The 19,010-nt window shown below is 41.2% G+C and overlaps 1 protein-coding gene and 1 non-coding gene across 2 annotated transcripts in view; one reads left to right on the forward strand and one right to left on the reverse strand.

The window, feature by feature from the left end:
* Positions 1 to 17,423, forward strand: part of COL6A5 (collagen type VI alpha 5 chain) — a 117,076-nt gene extending 99,653 nt beyond the window's left edge. The window contains 3 exon segments of the mRNA XM_014566446.2: positions 282 to 378; positions 1,112 to 1,362; positions 16,644 to 17,423. Coding sequence (XP_014421932.2) covers positions 282 to 378; positions 1,112 to 1,362; positions 16,644 to 16,663 — 368 coding nt within the window. The 3' untranslated portion in view covers positions 16,664 to 17,423.
* On the reverse strand, positions 15,802 to 15,873 carry TRNAT-AGU. The gene has a single exon. It is a non-coding gene; the product is annotated as a tRNA-Thr (tRNA).
* Positions 17,424 to 19,010: the final 1,587 nt, after the last annotated feature.

Consider the following 19,010-nt stretch of genomic DNA (forward strand, 5'->3'; position numbering starts at 1 on the left):
AGAGAAACAGATGATAGAAGAGATTCAGAGAGATCCTGGAATTGTATCACAAGCTGGTGACACGCAGAGGGGGAGAATTCTGGACCCCATCGCTGCTGGGTCTCGTTGGCTTGGCCAAGGAGGTATTGCAGCATCAGAGGCTGCCTGCTTGGCTGAGTCCCTTATAGGATTAATTTGCTCTAAAAAACACCTCCAGCCACAGGGGAAGATGACCTGACTTTGAGTGATAGTCCAAATGAGGAAGGGTAATGTTTAGACTAACCAGCCCACTCTCTCTCCAGGCGCCATCAACACGTATCCCCCTGCAGATCTGAGACCCCGGTGTGTTAACGTCACTGCTCCCCACCCAGAGGATGATGGCACAGAAAACACTGTGTTGTGAGTTGACACGTATTCACAGCTCGGGTGGGACTACAGCCGGAAACAGTCCTTAAGACGATCACTTGAAATAAATGGCATTTTAGTTTTTGAGATGCAAGTTTGGCTGTGGGGTGAGGTGTGTGTGTGTGTATGTGTGTGTTAAATGCTCCTGATTTGTGACAACAGCACAGATCTGGTGTTACTAGCAGACAGAATGATTCGTATTAGAAAGAACCGTATTTCCATGTCTGTAGCTTTTATGGAAAAAGAAGCCCTTCTTAATACTTATTAGTAGATATATGATATTGTTCAAATATGGGGTCCTGCCACAACAGAAAACTTCTAAGGTCAAAGGTTAGATGTAACAATGTTAGAGCAAAAGAAACAGATGCAAAAGAAAAACTCACAAAGAAGCAGCAAAAACATTTGCTGTTTCTAAAATGGAACCCCTGTGAACACTGGCAGGAAAGACTCTTTTAAGTTTGATTTTGCAAAGTCCAACCCTAAGTACTCAATAAGCAGTCAGTGATGAAGGTAACATCAGTTTGGAGCCCTAAGCCACTGACACAAATGTCTTGGAATATTAAAAAAACAAATGCCCCTCAGTCAAGTTTCATTCACAAACTGCATCTGGACTATTCAAATCATGCGCATCAGACTGATTCCTGTTCTGTTACCTGGCTGTGTTTACGCTGAATCCTGCAAGGGGCTTGGCTAACATACATCTCGTCGCTTTTCTCTGTCACCTCAGCCTCATTCCTGAGGTGTATGAAATAGAGATGGAGCACGGGGAGCCTTTGGGTGAATTCGGGTCCCAGCAGCAGCAGCAGCAGCAGCTCTCTGAATTAGGGGACAGTCGTAGGAATGGTTCTGGGACCAGCACTGATCTGATCCAGAGGTGGTACATGCTTTCACCTCCTGGGGAGCTGATGAAAGACAAGGACGAGGCACATTCAGAAGAACTCACAGCTGCAGCAGACAACAGACAGCAAGATAAAAAAGGTAACCTTGACGCAGTAGAGTTGACGATCCTGAAGTGCCTTTGTTTGGATTTTCCCCTGTAGAGGGTGAGCGGTGAGAACGCACGGGGACAATGGAGATGGTAGAATAGAGGGGCTTATCATCTAGGGCTACAGGGGTCCCCAAAACAAGGGGCAAAGGAGGTAAAATGTCTGAAGGGCCAAAGGGGGAGACACTGGTGTTGGCAAAACCAGAATGAGATATAAATGCCCGGTGTGGGGACAAGGAACAGAATGTGATAGGGGGTACAATAGGACTGCAGGTCCTGTGGGGGCGGGAGGAGCCCTGCTCTCTCATGGAGGCGGGGAGCTGAGAGGACCAGTCTACAGAGTCTGAACACCTGGGGGCTGCTGTCTCCCTTAGTGATGAGGGCTTTCCTGGTCTGAGATGCCGGCTCCCGGCTGAGCCCCAGCTCCCCGGAGCCTGGAGAGGACAGTGCTGTGGTGGTTCTGAGATCTCTGTGAAGGCTGAGGGGGGGCTTCTAGGCTGCCTGGTGAAATGGCCATGGACTGACAGCTAGAGAGAAAACAGGAGATGGGAAAGAGGCAGCCATAGGAGGTTCTAGGGCAGCTTTCTGCTCAATCTCTGCTGTGTACCAAAATCCTGGGAGACATTATTGTAAAAATAAATATGCCCAGGTACCTCCTAGAGCTGAAAATATGCAGATCCTCTGACCCACTAATTTTAGCCAATGTATATACCCCACAGAAAAATATGTATTCACAAAGAGTCAGGTACCAGAATGTCCATAACAGAACCATTTGTAGTGGGCTCAGAGTGGGAACAAAAATGCCCAACAACAGATATGGTAAATAAATGTGGGTGTAGTTATACAATAAAATATTATACATGTATGGTGTGCAGTGTGTGTGTAAAATGCTATGCATGTATGTGTACCTCATTTACACACATATACAATGTAGATTACATGTTATGTATTATATATACTATGTATATATTAGATGCGGGTATAATTGTAGATACAGCTGTAGAATACAGTCAGCAAAGTGATGGAAAACAAGAACTGAGGATAGAGGAAGTACAAAAAATTTAGACAGGAGAGAGAAGATGTATGAAAAGGAAAAATAAACCTAAGCATGATGAAACAGCTGGTGCGGTCGAGAAGAACTCATCCTGCTTTGGCCTCTGGACGGAGTGAGCCCACTTGGTCTCTCCCAGTGATGACAGCGGAAAACTCCAGACAAAACACAAAAAGCAACTCTGAGAAGTGAAAGCAGATACTGTGAAGGGCCGTGACTTTCCCGTTTGCTTTGTTCTCTTTTGGCTTGGGGCGGAGCCCCAGGCCTGAAGCTGCATGGTGGCAGTGGGGCAGGTGGCTAAAATGTGATAGGGGCCCCATATTTCTGGGCAGAAAAACTAGAATAAAGGGGCCTTTGTGTGTCAAAGATGGTGGAAAATATCCTCATTTTTTTCTCCCTCTTTTCTGTCATGGTTCTGCTCTGAAGGTGGGCACCAGTTTGGAGCTGAGTGGAAGGCTAGACAGCTAAAATTATTTTTTATTGAAGTGTAGTTGATTTACAATGTTGTGTTAGTTTCTGGTGTACAGCAGAGTGATTCAATTATACACACACACATATATATATTCTTTTTCATTATAGGTTATTATAAGGTATTGGATGTAGTTCCCTGTGTTCTGCAGTAGGACCTTGTTGTTTATCTACTTTATATATAGTTAGTAGTTTGTATCTGCTAATCCCAGACTCCTAATTTATCCCTCCCACTCCCTTTCCCCTTTGGTAACCATATGTTTGTTTTCTGTCTGTGAGTCTCTTTCTGTTTTGTGAATAAGTTCATTTGTGTCATTTTTTAGATTCCACATATAATTGATATCATATGATACTTGTCTTTCTCTGTCTGACTTACTTCACTTAGTGTGATAATCTCCAGATCCATCCATGTTGCTGCAAATGGCATGATTGCATTCTTTTTTATGGCTGAGTTGTAGTTCCTTGTATATATCCAGTTATCTGTCAGTGGACATTTAGGTTGCTTCCATCAGACAGCTGAAATTAAAGAGAAGCCCTGTCTTTTGGGGTGGAGGGTTCGAGAAGAGAAGCCCTGTTGGCCAGCATGTGGGGGTAACCTCAGACAAGAGAGCTGGAGAAAGGGGTTCTCCGATTTTAACTACAGGAACTGCATAAGCCCCAGGCTCTCCCCTAAGCTGTACATGGAGGGGAAAGACCCAAAACAGGAGAGCGAAGGCTTTGGACTCTAAACTGAGATTAGAACCACTGCTCACAGAAGGCGAGATGCTTACACTCTGAGCCTAGCACATTGATCACCTGCTTTAAAAAAATTAAGAGTCCTACTGAGAATTACACTAGACTTAGAGTCTAAACTCTAACATGATACTGAAACTTTTTAGGATATAATCCAAAATTATGCAATGTTAACAGAGAACAGGGAGGTGTGAGCAGTATTTAAAGAAAAAGATGACAGATGCCAACTTGAAATTGACAGGTGTTGCAATTATCAAAGGCATTAAAGCAGCTATTATCCCTGTACTCCACGGGACAGAGGTAAACAACTTGAGCAGATAGACATTCTCAGCAGAGAAATGGAGATGAAAAAGAAAAAACAGAAAGATGTTTTAGAAGTAAATACAGTATCTGAATTTTGAAAAGATTTACTGAATGGGCTTAATAGCAGAGTGAAGAGGAGAGAGGGAAGGGCCAGTGAACTTGAAGGTAGATTAATTGCATGATCTGAAAACAGAAAAGAGATTGTAAAAAAAAAAAAAAAAAAACGAGCAGAGCCATGGAGACTTGAGGAACAAAAGTAAATTGTAATAGTTAAGGTCTAGCATTTGTTTCATTGGAATTCAAGAAGCAAAGTAGAAAGAGATTCATTCAGGAAAAAAAAAAATTAGGCAAATAATGGCCTAAAATTTCCCAAATTGGTAAAAGACATGACTTTACAGATTTTAAACCCCACTCAGACACATCATAATCAAACTGCTGAAAGCAAAAGGTAAAGAAACAGTCTTGAAGCAGCTAGAGAAAAACCATGTGTTACAAAAGAAAAGAATGGAGGGGAGGATATAGCTCAGTGGTACAGCATGTGCTTAGCATGCACGAGGTCCTGAATTCAACCCCTAGTACTTCCACTAAAATAAATAAACAAACCTAATTACCTCCCCATCTCAAACTTTTTTTTAATGATTAAAATAAAAAATAAACAAAAAAAGGAAAAAATAATTTTTTCAATTTATAAAAAAAAGAAAGGAACAATTATTGAAATGACTATAGATTTCTCATCAGAGACCATGGAGGCCAGATGACAATAGAACAACATTTTTTCTTTAAAGTGCTGAAAGAAAAGAACTGTGAATACAGAATTTTATATCCAGCAAAAATAGCCCTCCAGAATGAAGACAAAATGAAGACATTTCAAGATAGAGGAAATGTGCATTTGTTGCCAGTGTATCTATTCTAAAGGAGAACTATGCTGGGACAGTGAGGAAATTGGAGTGAAGTCAAATGACTGGCGACTGGATGGTGAGAAAACATACTGGATAGGTGACTTGGAGGAAGGGACAGAAATGAGAGATCGAGAAGAGGCTGGAAGGGGAGGCTGGTTGAGGAAGAGAAGGGGGCAGGCACCAGATGCAGCTCATTCATCTATGGAGCCTTACGTTTACAAGGCAGTTTCACAAACATGAGCTCATTGGAGTCCCTCCAAATGTGGGAGACAGGAATTAATATCCTTCCTATGAAGATGGAAAAACTGAAGCTCAAAGACGTTTAGTGCCTAATTTGAACCTGATCCTGGTCTGGCTCCTCTGGCCTCAGTGTGCTTTCCTAACACTGGGGGCAGGAATTGGGGTGGATCAGAGACAGAGAAGATGGGTGAAACAGCTCAGGATGCCATAACATATGCCAATGGCTGTTTAAACAACAGTAATTTATTTTCTCACAGCTCTGGAGGCTGAGAAATCCAAGATCAGGGCACCACCCAATTTGGTTACTGGTGAGAGCTCTCTTCCTGGCTTGCAGATGACTGCTTCCTTTCTGGGTCCTCACATGGTGGACAGTCCTGGTGTCTCCTCCTCTTCTTAGAATGGCACCATGGCTGTTAGACCAGGCCTCCATTCTTTTTTTTCATTGACGTATAGTCAGTTTACAGTGTTCTGTCAATTTCTGGTGTACAGCATAATGTTCTACTCATACATATATTTGTTTTCATATTCTTTTTCATTATAGGTTACTATAAGATATTGAATATAGTTCCCTGTGCTATACAGTAGGACTTTGTTATTTATCTATTATATATATAGTAGTTTGTTTATTTTTTTAACTTTTTTTATTGATTTATAATCATTTTACAATGTTGTGTCATATTCCAGTGTAGAGCACAATTTTTCAATTATACATGAACATATGTATATTCATTGTCACATTCCTTTCTCTGTGAGCTACCATAAGATCTTGTATATATTTCCCTATGCTATGCAGTATAATCTTGTTTATCTATTCTACAATTTTGAAATCCCATTCTATCTCTTCCCACCCCCCACCCCCCCTGGCAACCACAAGTCTATATGCTATGTCTATGAGTCTGTTTCTGTTCTGTATTTATGCTTTGTTTGTTTGTTCATTTGTTTTTAGATTCCACATATGAGCGATCTCATATGGTATTTTTCTTTCTCTTTCTGGCTTACTTCACTTAGAATGACATTCTCCAGGAGCATCCATGTTGCTGCAAATGGCATTGTTTTATTCTTTTTTATGGCTGAGTAGTACTCCTGTGTGTGTGTGTGTGTGTGTGTGTGTGTGTGTGTGTGTGTGTGTGTGTGTACACACACATATATACACCAAACTTCTTTATCCAGGCATCTGTCGATGGACATTTAGGTTGTTCCCATGTCTTGGCTATTGTAAATAGTGCTGCTATGAATACTGGGGTACATGTATCTTTTCAAATTAGTGTTTCCTTCAGATACGTGCCCAGGAGTGGGATTGTTGGGTCATAGAGTAAGTCTGTTTTCAGTTTTTTAAGGAATCTCAATACTATTTTCCTTAATAGCTACACCAAACCAGATTCCCACCAACAGTGTAGGTGGTTTCCCTTTTCTCCACACTCTCTTCAGCATTTATCATTTGTGGACATTTTAATGATGGCTATTCTGACTAGTGCAATGTGATACCTCATTGTAGTTTTGATTTGCATTTCTCTGATAATTAGTGATATTGAGCATTTTTTCATGTGCCTATTGGCCATTTATATGTCTTCACTGGAGAAATGTTTAGGTCTTCTGCCCATTTTTGGATTAGGTTGTTTGTTTTTTTGTTATTAAGGTGTATGAGCTGTCTATATATTCTGGAAATTAAGCCCTTGTCAGTTGTATCATTTGCAAATATTTTCTCCTGTTGCGTAGGTTGTCGTTTTGTTTTGCTTGTGGCTTCCTTTGCTGTGCAAAAGCTCATAAGTTTAATTAGGTTCCATTTGTTAATTTTTGCTTTTATTTCTATTGCCTGGGTAGACTGCCTTAGGAGAACATTGCTAATATTTATGTTACAAAAACGTTTTGCCTGTGTTTTCTTCTAAGAGGTTTATAGTGTCTTGTCTTATATTTAAGTCTTTAAGCCATTTTGAGTTTATTTTTGTGGATGGTGTGAGGGAGTGTTCTAACTTCATTGATTTACATGTAGTTGTCCAGCTTTCCCAGTACCACTTGCTGAAAAGACTATCTTTTCTCCATTGTATATTCTTGCCTCCTTTGTCACAGATTTATTGACCATAGGTCTGTGGGTTTATTTCTGGGCTCTCTATTCTGTTCCATTGATCCATATGTCTGTTTTTGTGCCAGTACCACACTGTTTTGATTACTGTAGCTCTGTAGTGTTGTCTGAAGTCTGGGAGGGTTACTCCTCCAGCTTCATTCTTTCCCTTCTGTATTGCTTTGGAGGCCTCCACTCTTATGATCTCATTTAACTTTAATCACATCCTTAAAGGCCCTGTCTTCAGTATAGTCACATGGGGGTAGGGGCTTCAACAAATGAGCTTGTGGGGAACACAATTTGGTCAATAGCAGAGGGTATCATTATCAATGTAATCACAGGAAAGAGCCCTATAAATCTGCATTTGGCAAGCATGTCTATGCATTATTATCAGCTGGCTATTTACTGACAATTCCATAGTCCAGCCCACACCCCGCATCAGTTTAATTACATTCTCTGGGGTTTAGACACAGGCATCCATATTTTAGGGAAGCTCCATAGGTGGTTCCAGTGTGCACACAAGTTCGGGAAACACTGCCATCAATCCTGATCGAACCAGTCTTGCTAGATACTTCAAGGCAGTTAATGGCTGAAAGTGATAAGGTTAGCAGAAATAAGAGGATTATTGTCAAGTGAGCATTACCAATACCTTTCTTGTTTACTGTCACTTTTCATAATTTCTTTCCTTGGGAAGTTTTCTCCATTTTCCTATTTAATTCTGTATCATACTTACAGAAGTAGATGATGCCTTTAATCATTTCCCTTGGAGAGATCTAGTCAACAGCTTGATTTGGTGACTTAGACAGCCCTGCTCCTTGAAGTCAGTCTGAGAATCTTCAGAATATGTCAGTTTGACTTCTTAGAATTATGGGAGGTTAGAATTTGAAAATTGGGGTGGCTTTAGAAATCACCGAGTTATTCTGTATCTTTCTAAAGATAAGGAAAGGAAAGCCAGAGACATCTGAAGTGTTTCACCAAAGAACATTCACAGCACCCAGCCCAGTACTGTCTCATCACAACGATTTATACTCTGTATAAATCTTGTCCCCAAAAGGGAGATAATAAAGCTTATCTCTCGGTGGTTGGAAGGTTGGAGACGATACCCATGATGCTCAGAAACAGAGTGTGCCTGCTACATAATCAACTAGTCTATCCCTATACGATTTACCTAGATCTGGTAATGTGTTTGACTATTAAAAATAAAAATCCATTATGAAGACTGATCAGCCTTTATATTGCTTTTCTTCTCTTTTATTTTCCCAAAGAGAGTGGGCTTTTCTCTTCACCTGCCTTTTCTTCTGATATTCTCACTTTATCCCTGCACTTAATATACACATTTTCTGTTTGCTCGTTATAATGTACATTTGCAAGATTTTAATGTACATTTTAAAAAAGTGTAATGCTATTCCTTTTTCCATTATGCCAACCCAGCACTTTTTTCTTAGTCTTTATTTTTCCAGCATCAAGTTCAGCGTTCCTCGAAGTGTGGTTCCTGGACCAGTAACATCAGCATCATCTAGGGATGCATTAGAAATGCAGGTTCTTAGATTCCACCACAGAGCTGCTGACTCAGAAACTTGGGTGGGGGCCTCCAGAGGATTCTGACGTTGGCTAGAGCTTGCAGTATAACACTAACCTAGTGTTATACATACTGAGTCTAAATTCGTCTTCTTAAAGGGGATCTTGTCGCAAGATGTTAATAAATATTTGGGAAAAAATATTTTTCTGTGGAACACTAATGAGTAGGTGTCATTTTTACAGGACTTGTCAGTGACTCTAATGGGCTAATGTTCATTGTGATTCTGAGACAAAGGCTAATAGACCAATTTGACCATAGCATCTTATATCAGGGAGCATCTTATTGGGCTAATGTTTTAGAGAAACCACTTTGGGAAACAGCAGTTGAAAGAGTGAATCTAAGGGTCAGACATGGATTTGAGTCATATTTCTGCAATTACTGGTTATTTTATCTGGGCACATCATTTTTTTTAACGTTTTTTTATCAAGTTAGTCAATAAAATGACAATATGTCAAAATGACAGTGTTTATAGTCAAAAAATTGGCAATGTTGTGTCAATTTCTGGTGTACAGCACAATTTTTCAGTCATACATGAATACACATATATTCATTTTCATATTCTTTTTCACTGTGAGCTACTACAAGATCTTGAATTTATTTCCCTGTGCTATACAGTATAAACTTGTTTATCTATTCTATATATACCTTTCAGTATCTACAAATCTCAAACTCCCAGTCTGTCCCTTCCCACCCACCTCCCCCCGGCAACCACAAGTTTGTATTCTACATCTATGAGTCTGTGAGTCTGTTTCTGTCCTATATTTAAGTTCATACGATGTCATCATCGTCGTCGTCGTCGTCGTTTTCTCCTTCTCCTTCTCCTTCTTTTTTTTTTAGATTCCACTTATGGTATTTTTCTTTCTCTTTCTGGCTTACTTCACTTAAAATGACATTCTCCAGGGACATCCATGTTGCTGCAAATGGCATTATGTTGTCATTTTTATGGCTGAGTAGTATTCCATTGTATAAATATACCACAACTTCTTTATCCAGTCATCTGTCAGTGGAAATTTAGGGTGTTTCCGTGTCTTGTCTGTTGTAAATAGTGCTGCTATGAACATTGGAGTGCAGGTGTCTTTTTGAAGTAGGGTTCCTTCTGGATATATGCCCAGGAGTGGGATTCCTGGGTCATATGATAAGTCTATTTTTAGTCTTTTGAGGAATCTCCACACTGTTTTCCATAACAGCTGCACCAAACTGCATTCCCAGCAGCAGTGAAGGAGGGTTCCCTCTTCTCCACACCCTCTTCAGAATTTATCATTTGTGAACTTTTGAATGATGGCCATTCTGACTGGTGTGAGGTGATACCTCATTGTAGTTTTGATTTGCATTTCTCTGATAATTAGTGATATTGAGCATTTTTTTCATGTGCCTATTGGTCATTCATATGTCTTCATTGGAGAATTGCTTGTTAGATCTTCTGTTGGGCACATCATTTTACCACTCTGAGCTTCCATTTCCCTGTCTGTAGGCTAATGTGAGCAGTAAACGAATGTGAACAGCAATTTGCACAGAGTGAAAGCGTAATAAACGTGAGCTGTTGTTGGAGGTGGTGATGGTAATGACGATGATGTGGATGGCCATGGCGGAAGGAGGGACAAACTGGGAATGAGGAGACCCAGATACTAGTTTAGGTTCTGTCACTAACTAGCTTCGTGGTCATGAAAAGTCACCTCATGGCCCTCGTCCTCAACCTTCTTATGTGAATAAGGAGTCGCTTGGGCAAAGCCACTGTTTTTTATGCTGGGAGATGTGAGGGACATGTGGAGACTTTCAAATACGTGGATTTCAAATGCGAGGACTCTGCCTGAGGATGCCTGTGTCTGAGTGATCCTGGAGCTCTCCTTTCCTGCGTCTCCTTTTACAAAAGCCCCCCAACCCCCGGTTCACACAAAAAGTGGCATATTTCTCAGCCATCCCACGCCTTCTCATGGTGCTTCGCCCAGATGTAAAACCCTGTTGAGGAGGCACAGGATGGGAAGTGGGGGGCATGTTGTCAAACAGAGCGTCATTTTAAATGTTAGATCCATAGGCCTCCTCTAAGCCAAACGGGACTTCAGGTCTTTCCCATCCTGTACAGGTTTATGGCACAGAAATGTGTGTTGCTCGAACTTGGGTATTTGAACTCATACCAACTCACGTATGGTAAAGAGTGAACATGAGAGGAGTTATGACAAATTTCATTTAGCAATCTGGCCTGTTCTATCTCCCAGCTCTTAGCAAAGGATGCATCTCTCCTGAGTGACAATTCTGCAGGAGCAAAGCAAAGAGGATATAAAAGAAATACTGATGGAGAGCAAGTATTGCATCATCAGATCAAAAAAAAAAAAAATCATAGTGACGTCCTTAGTCATTTACCTGTCTTGGAATAAAGTCACAGGACGTCATGACAGAGACCCTTAGTAACATACTTATTTCAATTAGAAGATGAATTCAGATTCTTTCTAAGGCAGAAATTGGTTTTCTAGTAAGAACTTATTCTGCCAATTAGGCTATGTGGGGATATGTCCCATAACATGAGTGAAGTAAGTGGCAGCTTCAAAATATATAAAGCAGATTGTAAGAAATACAGTTTCATCAAAGAATATAGTCATAGTGCACATGTCCAATGTGCTTATTTATTATATAACTGGACGTTTGTACCTCTTAATTCCCTTCATCTGTGTCACCTAGGACCACCCTCTCATCCCAATGCTGCCACGATCTGTTCTCTGTATCTTTGTTTTCACTTTGTTTATTTTTATTTTTAGACTCCACATATGAAATCATGTGGCATCTTTCTCTGTCTAACTAGTTTAACTTAGCAATACCCTCTAGATCCATCTATGTTATCACAAATAGTGAGATTTCATTTTTATGGCTGAGTTATATTCCATTATATCTCTGTATGCACCACATCTTCTTTATCCATTGATCTATCAGTAGACACATGGGTTCCTTCCATATCTAGGCTATTGTAAATAATGCTGCATTGAACAATGGAGTGTATAGATTTTTCAAATTAGTATTTTGTGTTCTTAGAGTAAATAGCAAGAAGTGAAATTGCTGGATCATATAGGAATTCTGTCTTTAATTGTTGAGGTACATCTATATTGTTTTCCATAGTGGCTACAACCATTTACAGTCTCACTGGAAGTGCACGGCCCGAGGTTTCCCTTTTCTCCACATCCTCACCGAAACTTATGTGGTAACTTTTTGATGATGGCTATTCTGACAGATGTGAAGTGGTATCTCTTTGTGGTTGTGATTTGGGTTGTGTTTCCATTTTCATTTGTCTCCAGATATTTTTTAAATTTTCCTCTTTGATTTCTTTAGGGATCCATTGGCTGTTTAGCAACACGTTGTTAAGACCTCATGTGTTTTTTGGTTTTGTTTTTTTTTTTTGCAGTTTTTCTTATGGTTGATGAAGTCGATGATCTCTTAAGTTGGAACACATTTTAAAAACCCTTCATTTTTTTAAAAAAAATTTTTTATTGATTTATAATTGTTTTACAATGTTGTATCAAATTCCAGTGTAGAGCACAATTTTTCAGTCATACATGAACATATATATATTCATTGTCACATTTTTTTCTCTGTAGGCTGCCATAAGATCTCGTGTATATTTCCCTGTGCTATACAGTATAATCTTGTTTATCTATTCTACAATTTTGCAATCCTGTCTATCCCTTCCCATCCTCCGTCCTCTTGGCAACCACAAGTTTGTATTCTATATCTATGAGTCTATTTCTGTTTTGTATTTATGCTTTGTTTTTGTTGTTTTTGTTTTTTAGATTCCACATATGAGTGATCTCATGTGGTACTTTTCTTTCTCTTTCTGGCTTACTTCACTTAGAATGACATTCTCCAGGAGCATCCATGTTGCTGCAAATGGCATTATGTTGTCGGTTTTTATGGCTGAGTAGTATTCCATTGTATAAATATACCACTTCTTCTTTATCCAGTCATCCGCTGATGGACATTTAGGCTGTTTCCATGTCTTGGCTATTGTAAATAGTGCTGCTGTGAACACTGGGGTGCAGGTGTCTTTTTGAAGTAGGGTTCCTTCTGGATATATGCCCAGGAGTGGGATTCCTGGGTCATACGCTAAGTCTCTTCCTAGTCTTTTGAGGAGTCTCCATAGTGTTTTCCACAGTGGCTGCACCAAACTGCATTCCCACCAGCAGTGTAGGAGGGTTCCCCTTTCTCCACAGCCTCTCCAGCATTTGTCATTTGTGGATTTTTGAATGATAGCCATTCTGACTGGTGTGAGGTGATACCTCGTTGTAGTTTTGATTTTCATTTCTCTGATAATTAGTTATATGGAGCATTTTTTCGTGTGCCTATTGATCATTTGTATGTCTTCCTTGGAGAATTGCTTGTTTATGTCTTTTGCTCATTTTTGGATTGGGTTGTTTGGTTGTTTCTTATTAAGTCATATGAGCTGCTTATATGTTCTGGAGATCAAGCCTTTGTCGGTAAAAACCCTTCATTTTCACTCCCTCTGACACATTTAAGGTTTCGACATCTTTGCATCTTTTGTTCTGTGCATTCCTCAACTACTTATTGTGGATATACACACTATTTCTATTTTTGTATCTTAACCTGCCTACTAGCTTTCTAAGTGATTGATCTACTATGTTTACTGTATGTTTGCCTTTATCATTGAGATTTTTCCTTTTGTAGCTTTCCTATTTCTGGGTATGGTCTTTCTTTTTTTTTTTTTTTCCATTTGGAAAAGTCCCTTTATCATTTCTTACAAAGTTTGTTTAGTGATACCAAACACTTTTAGCTTTAGCGTCTGTGCAAAACTCTTTTATCCCTCCTTCAAATCTGAATGGCAGTTTTGCTGGGCAGTGTGTTCTTGGTTGTAGGTTTCTTCCTTCCATAACTTGGAGTATTGTGGCCTACAGAATCTCTGGTGCAGTCTGTTGATTGCATTATGGAGTTTCCCTTGTGTGTAACTAGTTGCTTTTTTCTTGCCTCTTTTAAGATTCTCTCTTTATCTTTAATTTTTGCCATTTTAATTATGATTTGTCTTGGAGTGGACCTCTTTGGGTTCATTTTGATTGGGACTCTCTGTGCTTCCTGGACCTGGATATCTGTTTCCTTTCCCAGGTTAGGGAACTTCAGATAAGTTCTCTGCCCCTTTCCATCTTTCTCCTCTCCTTGGAACTGGTATAATGCAAATGTTAATATGCTGGATGTTGTCCCAGAGGTCTCTTAAACTATTCTCACTTTTTAAAATTCTTTTCCTTTTCAGCTGGGTGATTCCACTACTCTGTTTTCCAGTTCTCTGATCTATTCCTCTGTATCATCGAATCTACTGCTGATTCCTTCTAGTATATTTCTATTTCACTCATTATATTCTTCAGTTATGGTCTTCTTTATATTTTCTAAGTTTGTTAAAATTCTCACTGTGTTCATCCACTCTTCTCTCAAGTTTATTGAGCATCTTTATGATCATTACCTTGAACTCTTGATCAGGTAGATTGTTTATCTCCATTTAGTTTTTTTTCCCTGAGGTTTTTGTCTTTCTTCATTAAGAACATACTCCTCTGCCTCCTCATCTTACCTGATTCTCTTTGTTTATTTCTATGCGTTAGTCGGGCGTTGTATTTGCTGGTCTTGGAGAGTGGCCTCATGTAGGAGACGTCCTATGTGGCCCAGCAGCACACTCCCCTCTGGTCACCAGAGCTGTTGCTTTAGGGGTGCCCCCTGTGTGGGCTACATGGTCCCTTCTGCTGTATTGGGGCTGAATGCTGTGGGTGTGCTGGTAGGCGGGGGTGGCCACCAGCCGGCTGGCTGCCAGGGCCCGCTTTGTGTGTCTGCTGGGCGGGGCTGGGTCCTGGTGCGGCTGGCTGCAGGGCCCGGGGAGGGGTTGGTCCCGGGGCTGGTGCAGGCCCGTTGGTAGGTGGGTAATCCCCTGGCACTCACAGGCCAGAGGGAGGCCTCCGAAGCATGCTTTGCCAGCAGTGTCCTCAGGGTTGAAGGAGCTCCCAGAAATGGCTACTGCAGTGTCTGTGACCCCAGGGGGTGTCCCCATTGCCTCCTGTCTCTCCAGGAGGCTCTCCAAGATCAGCAAGTGGGTCGGACCCACGCTCCTTTCAAATCTCTGTGTCTGTGCGGGGTCTCCGAGTATGTGAGTTTTGCACATCACCTTTAAGGACAGAGTCTGTTTCCTGTCGCCCTCCGGCTGTCCTGTACACACGCCCCGCTGGCTTCCCAAGCCAGCTGTTCTGGGCGCTTGTCTTCCCAGTGTAGGACCCCTCCTGAACTGGGAAGGCCAGTCTGGGATTCAGCCCTTCATTCCCTGGGGAGAGCCTCTGTGATTGTGATTTTTCTCCAATTTGTGGGTCACCCACCCAGGGCTGTGGGTCTTGAATATACCACATCTTCAGCCCTCCTACCCGTCTCTTTGTAGCTCCTTCTTTATATCTTTTTATTTAGTTGTGAAACTCTTCTCTGCTGGTCTTCAGGTCATCATCATGGATCGTTCTCTGTAAGTAGCTGTCATATTGGTGTGCTCGGGGCAGGTGGGGAGGTGAGCTCAGGGTCTTCCTGCTCCACCATCTCGGCTGCACCTCTCGTGTTTACTTTATAACTGGACATTTGTACCACTTAATCCCCTTCACCTATCCCCATCACCACCACCACCACCACCACCAGGACCCACTAGTTTATTCTGTGGATCTATGAGTCTGTTTGGTTATGTTTGTTCATTTATTTTATTTTTTCGATTCCATGTAACAAGGGAAATCATATGGTATGTTTACGTGAATAATGGTGGTTATCAAATCACGGTGATATTTAGATTCCATTAGGTAAATTAAATGGGAAATGTGGAAGTTTTGTTTTTACAGTGTCACAAGTTACATCCTTTCTAACTATTTTAACTCATCATTTAAAAAAGTCAAATATTATTTAACTTTAAAGAATACAAGAAAAGAGCACATGATTTTTTTCCTTTGGTGGGAGATGTAAGCAAAAGTATCTGAAGACAAGTCAGCAGGATCATCTTTCAGATCCTGTTTTGAACCAGGTTCCCCAGAGCCAACCCTGTATGTAGGTTTTGTGGGGGTGGGGAGGAGGTAGTTAGGTTTCATTTATTTGTTTATTTAATGGAGGTACTGGGGATTGAACCCAGGACCTTGTGCTTACTAGGCACACACTCTACCACTGAGCTATACCCTCTCCCCAGCCCCATAGCCAACCCCGAGTTGGGGATTCACATGTCTGTGACTTACTGCCATGGCGCTCACTCAGGGTAGAACCAGGAGGGGATGGTGGCAGCGAGATGGGAGCAGTGGATGCAGACAGGGGCGTCATCTCAGGCAAAGGACCACAGAGGGCAGCTTCAGCTTGCTCTTGCCAGGCACTCAGGCGTGTGAGTGATGCTACAGTGTCGTCCCAACCTGAGGCTTTCTTACTCCCTCATAGGTCATTGCTGGGTCAAGGGCTGCCCCAGGTAGGCTCTGAACTCCCAGGGACTCCCGCTGTGTGTGGTTAAAGCCACTCTTGTAGCTGGATGGCATCCCTCCAAAGAAGAAGAATAGGCGCTGATGCTGGAGGCCAAAGCTCACGTGGGGGTGATCGGGGAGGGGTGCGGCAGAGGGATGAGGGGAAAAGGAAGGTGGTTCTAGATATTAATGATAAAAAAAAGATCAGAGGGATTCCAGATAGTCCTTCTAGCTGCATCAATGGTACCAGCCACTAAATGTGCTAAGTATCAGGTTTCAGATCACCGGTGTACCTGGGTTTTCCTAGGAACAGATGTGTCTACACCTCTTGTATGTTGTTCATTTCTATCTGGAATCACATCACTCTTTTATTATGGCTATTGAAAATGGCAAAACCGTGCATGTTTTATTTCTTATGTGGCATAAAAAAGGAGGAGGCTCAAGAGGGAACATTTTTTAACAAATCCTGTGACATTAAGAGCAATGCATATTTCTACTTTGCAGATGCTGAGGACACAAGATGATCAGAGCAGGAAAGAATGTAGCTCCACGTGGCTCTCACCAGAAAGTTTAAATCATCTATTAGAGGTAGAGTGGTAAGTGGCAGAAATTTTTCATGAAAACAGTTGGCTAATAACATGCCAATTTGTTCTGTTTCGAATTTGAAGGAAAGACTTTTCTGAGTGAGGACTTCAATGAGCAGATCCAAGAAACTAGGAATGATTTTATTTCTTCCAAGAATTGGGACAATGGACCGTGAAGGATTAACTGAATCTTTTCTTTGACAACTCTGTGCCGGGCATCAATGGTGATGATGTATCTGACTAAAGCATATATTTGCCCTAATTTTCATCACATCTGTATCTCAAATTGGACTCGAGTAGAAGGCACTGAGGTTCAGCATCTCCTAAGAATGTCTTCAGTCTATTCAGAGAAATAGAAAGCCACGCCCATGTCTTATTTCCAGTGTGACCCTAATGGTGCATTTAAAACCGATTGCTCTGTAAACCCCCCATCAGGCTACTAACATTATAGTCAATGCCTGCTCTTCACAGGATGTTTACAAAAGAATGGAACTTGTAAGAAAGAAAAAATGAGACAAGGCTCATTTTATGCACTGCTGCTTTGTGCTGTGATCATCTGTTTTAGCATGCTTTGCTTTGCGGGTATTTGATTTTGCTGCAAACAAAACAAAACGTATGGAAAAGCATGAACATACGACCAGAACTGTTCCTGGGAATTAGCAAGAGACGAGTTCTACAATAAAGGCAAGCCTGAGCTGGGCGTTGGCTCTGTTCATTTTTCCTTACCTGTCGTCTAACTCAGACCCACTGGAACAGGATTAAACATATTCGGAAAATATACATATACGTATAAAGTCAAATAAGCCAATAGTGAATTGATTTTAAAAATCACTCAACTTGGTTAAGGCAGCAAGTAACTGCCAAGTCAATGAGTATATATTGTGTGTTTAAAAAATGACTATGCTAATGGCATGATACTGAAGGCAATTTTATATTTTTCCCACATAATTTTCCTTAACATTACTCGTTTGTTTGAATAATTTTAAAATGACTCAGTCAATTAATTCTAGACTGTCAAACATCTGAAAGTAGCCTGGGTTCAATCCCCAGTACCTCCATTAAAAAAATAAATAAGAGGTAAGAAGAGTGATATTAAATGACATTGTTTCACTGGAGGAACAATGACACTGTAAATATAGGGAAGTTTTAAAATAGCTGTAGTATGTATTTTGGACATTTTTAAGCCAAAAATAGAATATTTGAATGTATGCTGCAGGTACAAAATAAGTGGAGACCCAACAGCAGAGAATGACCCTAGGATGGGAAAAAATAGCACGCATAAATTCAGAGTAAGGCTGCCAAGGAGAGCCAGTAATTCTTTTGGAAACCACAGAAGTCACTTGGGATTTAAATAACTGGCGAGGAATAGACGGAATTCGCACCGTTACAAATCCTTAGTGCTGTCCTTTCTTTATGATAACAGTACAAGCTTGTTCCATGCCTTAAAATCTGACCTTTGCTTACTTTTCCAGCCTAATCTCTCCACTGCAAGGAACCCCTTCCCTGCCTCCCTCCTCTTCCTCCTCTGGTTGGCTCTCACATGCTTGGGAACATCTTCAAATTCCCAGCGCTGAGCAGAACACCCTCCTCCCGCGTGGCTCTCTCCCTCTGAGCCCTCACCAGGGAGGGTTATGCTGGCTCTGCCTGTTCACTCGTCTGCATCCCCACCGGGCACTGACGTGAGCATCCCTATTTGTCCATCACTGAACTCCCAACTCCCAGGATGGTACCCGGCACTTAAAAAGCACCCAATAAAGATTTACTGAAAGAATGAACAAACTCATCTTAAAAGATGCACATGGTTTAGTTTGAAGGGAGGAAGGGAACTGGCATGAACAATGACAAGGAAATAAAAGCCAAAACAGGACAAAATGAAAGTGTGCGTGTTTGTGCACTGATGTGAATAGGGAAGTCAGGAATATGTGAGCAGAGATTGTGAGGGGACCAGTGGGACTGGACTGGAAATCTGGGGTAGTGGGAGCTGAGGCCACTGCAAGTGTGGTGAGTGGCTGAAACACCTTTTTTTTTTTAGAGCTTAACAAAACCCAGCAAACTTAAAAAAAAAAAAATCTTGACCCACTCCACAATAGCCAACCTATTTGAATATGGAGTGATCTATAAGCAAAATCGCACGCCCTCAGAGAAGGGCCGTGGCATGTGTATTCAGCGCACCTTTTCCCAGGGGTTCTGTGCAGAAAAGACCCGTCTCTGAGCCGCTGCAGCCTTCCACGACTTGGACGATGCTGCGGAACAGCTGGTCAGAATTACAGATGACTAAGAATCCTGT

This window comes from Camelus ferus, chromosome 1 (genome assembly GCF_009834535.1).
Source record: "Camelus ferus isolate YT-003-E chromosome 1, BCGSAC_Cfer_1.0, whole genome shotgun sequence".
Taxonomy (NCBI): Eukaryota; Metazoa; Chordata; class Mammalia; order Artiodactyla; family Camelidae; genus Camelus; species Camelus ferus.